Source organism: Papio anubis, chromosome 7 (assembly GCF_008728515.1).
Source record: "Papio anubis isolate 15944 chromosome 7, Panubis1.0, whole genome shotgun sequence".
Lineage (NCBI taxonomy): Eukaryota > Metazoa > Chordata > Mammalia > Primates > Cercopithecidae > Papio > Papio anubis.
This window is the reverse complement of record NC_044982.1, coordinates 53,482,593-53,491,116: the sequence shown is the minus strand read 5'-3', so window position 1 is coordinate 53,491,116 and position 8,524 is coordinate 53,482,593. Positions and strand designations below refer to the sequence as shown.

Below are 8,524 nucleotides of genomic sequence, written 5' to 3'. Positions count from 1 at the left end.
TTATCTCATCACTACAATAAATTCTGGCTGGATTGCAGATATAAATATTCAGCACAAAATAATAAATCTTTGAGTAGAATGTATCGTGAAAATTTTTCATAATTTCAAGGGAAATACTATCTAAATGATAAACTTTCTAGAGGCCAAGAATGAAAAGGTAAATTCAAAAACATAAAACTGGAAAGACTTCTGTATAAAACAAACACTGTAAATATGGAGGGAAGAAGAAGCAAATCGGGGAAAAACCCCTCCCATATATACATGAACAAAACACGATTTTCCCTGATATGTAGAGTTCAACAAGTCAAACAGCAATGTGATAGAAAACAGGCAGAGAACATGGTTCACAGAACAGAACATGCAAGTGGCTCTCAAACATAGGCAAAGATGGTCGACATTTGATAAAGATGAAACCAAATTAAAATTATGATAAGGTATCATTTTTTAACCTATCAGTTGGGATAGGTAAAAAAGTTGGAATATTCTGTGCTAAGGGATGGGGAAACAGGCCCTCTCCTTTTGTTTGAGACACAGTCTCACCCTGTCACCAGGCTGGAGTGCAGTGGTGCCATCTCGGCTCACTGCAACCTCCACCTCCCGGGTTCAAGTGATTCTCCTGCCTCAGCCCCAGAGTAGCTGGCACTACAGGTATATGTCACCACACCTGGCTAATTTTTTTTTTTTTTTTGTATTAGTAGAGACAAGGTTTCTTTGCCATGTTGGTCAGGTTGGTCTCGAACCTGACCTCAGGCCATCTGCCTGCCTCAGCCTCCCAAAGTGCTGGGATTACAGGCGTGAGCCACCACACCGGACCGGAAACAGGTACTCCCATACCTATGCGTATAAATTGGTACAATCTCTATGAAGGGCAATTTGACAAAATATCAATCAAAATATCCAAATTTGACATAGAAATCTCACCTCTAGAAATTTTACCCACACATGATATATTTTAAAAGATTGTCACTGAAGCACAGTTTGTAATAGGGAAAGATGGAAAATAACCAACATGTAAATAAACAGGGTACTGTTTAAATGTCTAGTGAAAATGAACACATAAGGCAGTTCTGTTTGTACTGACACGAAGCAGTTTTCAAACAGAGAGGAGAATATTGTGTATTGTATGCCATTTGTACAAAAACAATTACATATACCAGACGTGCTTATACATGCAAAGAATATTTCTGGAAAAATACACAAGAAACTTGCTTCCAGGAAGAACTAGGTGGCAGGGGAAAACAGAAGTTAGACACTTATTTTACAGTTTTTTGAATATTTGGGACGAATATTATGAATATATTCTCTATGCACAATTGTTAATACGAAAATGAAAAGGAAGTAATGTTTTGACACCCAAAGCCTCTCTCCAGGACTTAAAAGGGAGGGGTGTTTTCTAGGCAAGAAAGAACCAGTGAATGCCCCTCTGTGGGTGCAAAAGGAGAGAACGCCCACTGCATTTTAAAAGTACATCTTAAAATAGTGCGTTGCAAAGCTCAGTGGGCTCAGCCCTTTATGATTGTTGGTTAGAAGACTGTCAGGGATCATTTTCCAAATGCCAGCTTACAATCCCCCGTCATCCAGAAAGTTCTTATTCCTGGGAGAATTTTTAGAATTTAGAGAATGGCTAGTAGGGCTGACAGCCCCACGCAAAGCCGGTGGGGAAGCTTCAGAGGAGTGGTCCCCGTGCAGCTATTTCTCATCATTTTCTTTCCTCGTTCCAGCCAGTGCTACCGGTCCTCTTTCCTGGGTCCAGCCTTTGACATAAACTGTGCAGCTGAGACCCCTGACCTCTCTCCCCGCTTCCCTGTCTTACTTAAGCCTGGAACAGCTCTTGCTGGCACCTCTGCAGCTGTGACTCATTGCAAATGCTTTGCATTCCGGGATGTTCTTCAGGGTTTTGGGTCTCCCCTGTGGCTCAAAGAACCAGGCAAGTTGAAAGGGAGGAGTAAAACAGGCCCTGCAGCTGCCAAAACATTGCAGACATGAGGCGGGAAATTGTTAGGAAAACTGAAAAGGTTTTGTGCTGGAAGGACCCCAGCCAGTTGCTCCCTCGCTTGGGCCTGCTTGTAGCTGGAGCAGAGCTAGGGGATTCCTCTGTGGAAGCTGAGTCAACTGTGGGATGTCCCAGCCCCCATGAGGTTCCATTCACAGACCCAGAGGCACCACACCCCATCTGGAGACCATCTCCATGTGTCCATGAAGGACTGGGTTAAAGCCACTCTGGAAAGCAGAAATGAGGGTGTCATCTAGAAGTATTGTTTGTCTCAAGTGTTGTTAGTTTACCTTTACGTCACTGGAATGATTTTGTCAGCTTGTTCCGCCTCCTCACCACCTTCAGCTGTACACAATTTCTGTTTATAGTCAGGTCAACTGACATCTACTCTTATGACAGCTGTGTTCTTCCCTGCCCCTTAAAGCTATGAGACCCTATGTTGAAGGTCTTTAGGTAAAAGAAATTAGTGTCTAGCTGTCCAGGTTAATTCAATGGAGATGGGGGAGGGTAAGCTGTGCCCTCTCCTCTTCACTTCTTTCCTGATCCTCTATAAAGACTCCAGTGGGGCATCATTTTAAAAACCTTTTAAATAAACTTTATCGATGTAAACTTACGTATAAGAAAACACACCCGGGTTGGCTCCGGTTGCAGAGCTGAGTGTCCTGAGAGGTCAGATTGCTGTCAGACATGGCTCATGAACATGGACACAGTAAAATGGAACTTCCAGATTGTAAACAATGGAAGATAGAGGGGACACCATTAGAAACTGTCAAGAAGAAGTTGGCTGCACGAGGGCTAAGGGATCCATGGGGCCGTGATGAAGCTTGGAGAGATGTGAGTGGCTTTGCAAACAATGGTTCCTTTACTGGTGCATTATTACAAGGATTCAAATGGGGATTTGCTGCATTTGTGGGAGCTGTAGGAGCTGAATATTATCTGGAGTCCCTGAATAAAGATAAGCATCACTGAAGATAATACCTGGAAGTATCACAGTGGTTTCTTAACTCTCCAAACTAAGATTTCTTCACTGTAGCCTACTTGTCTGGCTTGTCCCTTAAAGAAATTAGTAAGATTTAATAAAATAAAATATATGCAAAAAAACCTCACTCCTTTTTGGTGTATAATTTTATGAATTTTATGACAAATCTACATACCCATGTAAAGCATAATTTGAAGCCAATGGCTTAATAGACATGAAAACAATGAAATAAATGCACATGGTGGGGTCAACAGTATTTCATATTCACCTACAATTCTCTCACCCTGTGGGTGCAACATCATCACATGTTAAGGCTCCTTTGCTATCAAACAATATTCAATATAGTTTTACTTGGATTTCATAGGAGGAAACAACTTGGATTGAACAGAAAAAAAATATGAAGTAAAGTGGGAAGAGAAAAAATTGCTAGTTTTAAAAAAATTTTTGTTTTACTTTAGTTCAGGGATACATGTGCAGAACGTGTAGGTTTGTTACATAGGCTAGATTTCAAATAATTTTTTTTTCTGTATAACAAGTATTAGCTCTTAAAAGTTCTTTCCGAAATTAAGAAATTTCGGAAGTAATGATGCTTTTTTTTGTGAACCACACATTTCGATTTTATACATTGACTGACTTCCACAAAAAAATGAGGATTATCATACTTCCTCTCCTCACATTACCCTCTCCTCAACTTTCATATTTTTATTTTTATTTATTTATTTTTGAGACTGAGTTTTGCTCTTGTTGTCCAGGCTGGAGTGCAGTGGCGCAATCTTGGCTCACTCAAACTCCGCCTCCCAGATTCAAGCCATTCTCCTGCCTCAGCCTCCTGAGTAGCTGGGATTACAGGCACCTGCCACCATGCCTGGCTAATTTTGTATTTTTAGTAGAGACGGGGTTTCTCCATGTTGGTCAGGCTGGTCTCGAACTCCTGACCTCAGGTGATCCACCCACCTTGGCCTCCCAAAGTGCTGAGATTACAGGCATGAGCCACCGCGCCCGGCCCACCAAAACCTTTTATGTGGCTTCTGCTCCTTTATTTCTTTCTCGAAGTCTTCTCTTAATTGCCAGGATATCATCAAGTAGTTTCTCTGAGAGAGGCTCTTGGATGCTGTGTTTCCTGATGTTTTTCTTGCTTGGGAGAGTCCTCTTTGCCCATGTATGGGAACTTACTTGCATAAGATCCTTGGGTTACACTCCATTAGCCATTGGTTCACTGTCTTCTGCCATTGAGTTCTGAGGTCAGCCTGTCCCCTGCATATAATGTGTTGTCATTTGTCTGAATGCTTGAAGAATTCTTTATTTTTTAATTTCAATAGGTAGGTCAAGATATGTCTTAATATTGAATGTTCTATGTTGAAGTAGTTTGAAACACAACGTGTTCTTTAATTCTGCAGAGTCGCTTTTCTTTGTTTCAGGGATGTTCTCTTGAATATTTTTCTGTTCAGTTTGTTGGGCTTTCTACTTCAGAGACACAATTTGTCATTATATTACTTCATCTTCATCTAGTTCTCACTTCTTTCTATTGTAGAGGAGGAAAAATAATTTTCTCTACCTTTCATAGTTCTTAGTGAGATTCTTATAATCAAAGACAGATTAACAAGAGAAAAACAGAGGTTGATTAACATGTATACCTCAGGAATACATGAGAGATACACAGAGAAATGAGTCAATCTCAAAGAAGTGGCTTTGAATTCAGCCTTATATACTATAGTTCACTGAAACAAACAGGTGTGGGGAAGGCCAGTTATGGAGAGGTAACCAGGGAAAGCATGGGTAAACTAGGGTAAGGTTTGTTATGTGGATTTAAGTTGGTGCCTTCTCCATTGACAAGAGTCTTTTGTTATTCAGAGTCATCCTCTCCTCCTGGTACAGAGAGAAGTCATCCTTACACATGGAATTTTCCTTTATATTTTCCTTACAAGATGGTAATTTGTTTTCAGAGCTAGTCCTTTGCTGTTGCTCAAAATAATCCTTGTGCCAAAAAGGCATATTTTGGGTGGCATATTCTGGTCTCCTACAGCCATATTTCAGATGTTATATTCTGGTCTCCTACACCACTTTATTTATTTGAGACAGGGTTTCACTCTGCCATCTGGGCTGGAGTGCAGTGGTGCAATCTCGGCTCACTGCAGCCTTGACCTTCCAGGCTCCAGCAATCCTTCCACATCAGCCTCCTAAATAGCTGGGACTACAGGTGCACGCCACCACACCTGGCTAATTTTTGTATTTTTTGGTAGAGACGGGGTCTTGCCATATTTCCCAGGCTAGTCTCAAACTTCTGGGCTCAAGTGATCCTCCTGCTTCAGCCTCCAAGTAGCTGAGACCACGCCTACCACACCCAGGTAATTAAAAATTTTTTTTGTAAAGACAGGGTCTTGCTATGTTGCTCAGGCTTGTCTGGAACTCCTGGTCTTAAGTGATCCTCTCTCCCCCTCCCAAAGTGCTGGGATTACAGGTGTGAGCCACCTCACCTGGCCTAGTTTTTTTTTTTTTTTGAGACAGGGTCTCACTCTGTCACCCAGGCTGGAATGCATTGTTGCAATCATGGCTCACTGTAGCCTCTACCTCCCACCCTCAAGTGATCCTCCCACCTTAGCCTCTCAAGTACCTGGGACCACAGGTGAGAGCCACCATGCCGTTAATTTTTTTTTTTTTTTTTGTAGAGATGGGGTCTCCCTGTATTGTTCAGACTGGTCTTGGATTCCTGGACTCAAAGCAATCCTCCCACCTCAGCCTCCCAAAGTGTTGGGATTACAGTCATGAGCCACCATGCCCAGCTAAATTGCAGCCTTGGTTAGACTCTTTGGGCTCTGCTTTCCTGAAATTTTGTTAAATATCTTGTACTAGTTTTGTTTTGCCCAGCTGGAGGCTGTATCCTATTCTTAGGTTGGAATGGCTGAGTGGGGAGAAGGCATACTCTCAAGTTTAGGATTATTTAGTGAAGAAGTTAAGGACATGTCACCCCAAAAACATATGCTGCTTTGGCATGTTGTTTATTTTGAGCTGAAGGCACTTGAAAAACAGCAGAAGCAGGAAGGGCTCTCCAATCTACCCTTTTCTACATAAATACAGGCCATAAAATTCCCCATAAGAAAGGAGCCCTCCCTGTACAAGGAAGAGAAAAACATCGTTAACACCACAGACTGGGAATCAACACCGAAATCGATCTGTATAAACTTACTAAAGCAACCCTTATCATCCACTAGTTTTATCTCCCTCCCAATATATTTCCTGGTCACTTCCCCACAATTTACTGTCCCTACCCCAATCCCCTTTGTCTGGTCATCACTTCAAAAAGTTATCATTGCTTTGACTAGAAGGTATAAAACCTTTTCTACTCTGTTCAACTTCTTCGGGTCTTCGTTTTCTTGTGAAGGGTTCCATGTGCATCTAAAAATTTAATAAAACTTGTATACTTTTATCCTATTAATCTGTCTTGTCAGTTTAATTCCTAGGCCTATTGGAGATCCTAGAGGGTAGAGGAGAATTTTTTCCCTCCCCAACAGTTCTGGTGGTGACGAGGGAATTTCACTGCTTGCCTTGGCTACTGTAGCTGAGAGATCTTGGGACCTTTGACAAAAGCCAGCAGAGGGTAGAAATTCTTACCACTTCAGTGTCCTAGATCTCTGCCTGCAGGGTCTGGTTGAAGCAAGACTGATGAGTCTGTTTTTTTCTTTCTACGCTTACATTAGCGGCGTAAATATTTGTGTGAAGTCATTCTTTGGGTGTGGCAACTTTGGCATTTTCTGTTTCAAGTATTCTTGTTTTCTATTTGATCCCACTCTTCCCAGAGATGGTCATTGTTTTCCTTTGTCTTCATCTTTTGTGTCATATGCTACTAGGGGGAACCCAGGTCTAGGGCCTGTAGTCCTGTGTTCGAACTGGCCTCATGGACTGGTGAGTGCACACTTCTCACCAGATTGGTGTCTGTTTAGATAATCTTTGTATGGGTCCCTGAAGCAAAAGCAAGATGAGATTCTTTTACTTGTGTTATGTCCTAAAAGCTTGGCTTTGTGACCAGTGAGAATATTCTCTCTGGGCCCCACTAGTTCAGGGCAGTAAGTGTTGGCTTGCTTTGTGTCAGGTGGCCGGCCTACAGGGTGGAAGCCTGAGACACGTGATGACAGGTAGCATTCTCTTTGTTGGAACATGCCAGCTTCCAGGGCAGGTCCCAGTCCATAGGGGCCATTTGTTGTCTCAATCTTCTTTGTTTTATTAGTACTTGGAATATCCCATCCTAGGGTTGCCCCCCTGGTGCTACAGATTGGTGGGTCTGTGGCTGGAGGTGTCCCATGTCTTGTGACAGACCAGAGACACCATTTTCGTAAACACAATTCACACTGCTGGTGACAGCAAAGGTCTTTGCTTTCCTAGGCCACCTCTGGGTGTGAACTTTTTAGGATCATGTGGGTGCATCTTCTACACTCACTCTAGGGATGCCTTTTGCATCCAGGGTAAAGATTTATTCTAAGCCTGGAAAGTTATTTCACAGTCTTTCTATGAAAAGGTTTATTGGTTTCAGTTGCTATTGGAATAAACACATTCTTGGATATCGTATTGGTCAATGGCCAGATGATGGATCCTTTGAATTGGAAAAACTTCCCTATTTGAAAAAAATGTTCTCATCCAAAACAACTGTCCTATTGGCACTATGGGAAGATCACATTGTAAAGAGGATGTAGAGGAGGGTAACAGCTAGCTTTAGGGAAGAACAGATTTAAAGCAAAAGTTAAAGTCCACACACACTACAAATCCTCCTTCTCCATCCACTTATACTTCCCTGCACCCCCAACTCCCTGTCCCTGACCCTCCAGAAGATCTTTTAGATCTCTGGGCCCCTGGCTTGAATCACCCTCCTCAAAATACGGCCCCATCTCTTCAGCAAAATCCTTTAACTCGTAAAAGTTTTCCAACTTTTTGGAAAATCCCTTAAATATTCAGCTGCCTGCTTTAACTTCCCTTTCCTGGGAAGATTACAGAGCACCCTCTGGCCTGATCTTCAGGCCTGGGGTGTACAGGTTGCCTGTGTAAATGCTGATAGCCAGGAAGTCAGTCTGGCCCAGGCTCCAAGAAGACTCCTCCTACTTCCCAGGGTTCTGCAAACTCTGTCAACTCCAGACCTTTCTGTGCCGTGACCCCTGTGAATGTTATACTGGATCCCCACCACAAAGAATTTGTCTCCAGACTGCACTAGATCCTTTATTTTATTTTAAAAAATGTATATATTTTTTGAGACGGAGTTTCGCTCTTGTTGCCCAGGCTGGAGTGCAGTGGTGCAATCTCAGCTCACTGCAACCTCCACCTCCCGGGTTCAAGTGATTCTCCTGCCTCAGCCTCCTGAGCAGCTGGGATTACATGCATGTACCACCATGTCCAGCTAATTTTGTATTTTTAGTAGAGACGGGGTTTCACCATGCTGGCCAGGCTGGTCTTGAACTCCTGATCTCAGGTGATCCGCCTGCCTTGGCCTCCCAAACTGCTGGGTTATAGGTGTGAGCCACCGTGCCTGGCCTAAATATTTTTTATTAGTACAAATTTATGGGGTAGTG

The 8,524-nt window shown here is 42.6% G+C and overlaps 1 protein-coding gene across 1 annotated transcript; it reads left to right on the top strand.

The window, feature by feature from the left end:
- The first annotated feature begins 724 nt into the window (after nt 1-724).
- On the top strand, nt 725-3,441 carry LOC108587044 (NADH dehydrogenase [ubiquinone] 1 beta subcomplex subunit 3-like). The gene has a single exon (XM_021940304.2). The coding sequence runs from the start codon at nt 2,681-2,683 to the stop codon at nt 2,960-2,962; it is 282 nt and encodes a 93-aa protein (XP_021795996.1). The 5' UTR covers nt 725-2,680; the 3' UTR covers nt 2,963-3,441.
- Nucleotides 3,442-8,524: the final 5,083 nt, after the last annotated feature.

Bases quoted from the DNA above. Each gene is read 5' to 3' on its own strand.
- LOC108587044 (XM_021940304.2), top strand. From the start codon at position 2,681: ATGGCTCATGAACATGGACACAGTAAAATGGAACTTCCAGATTGTAAA.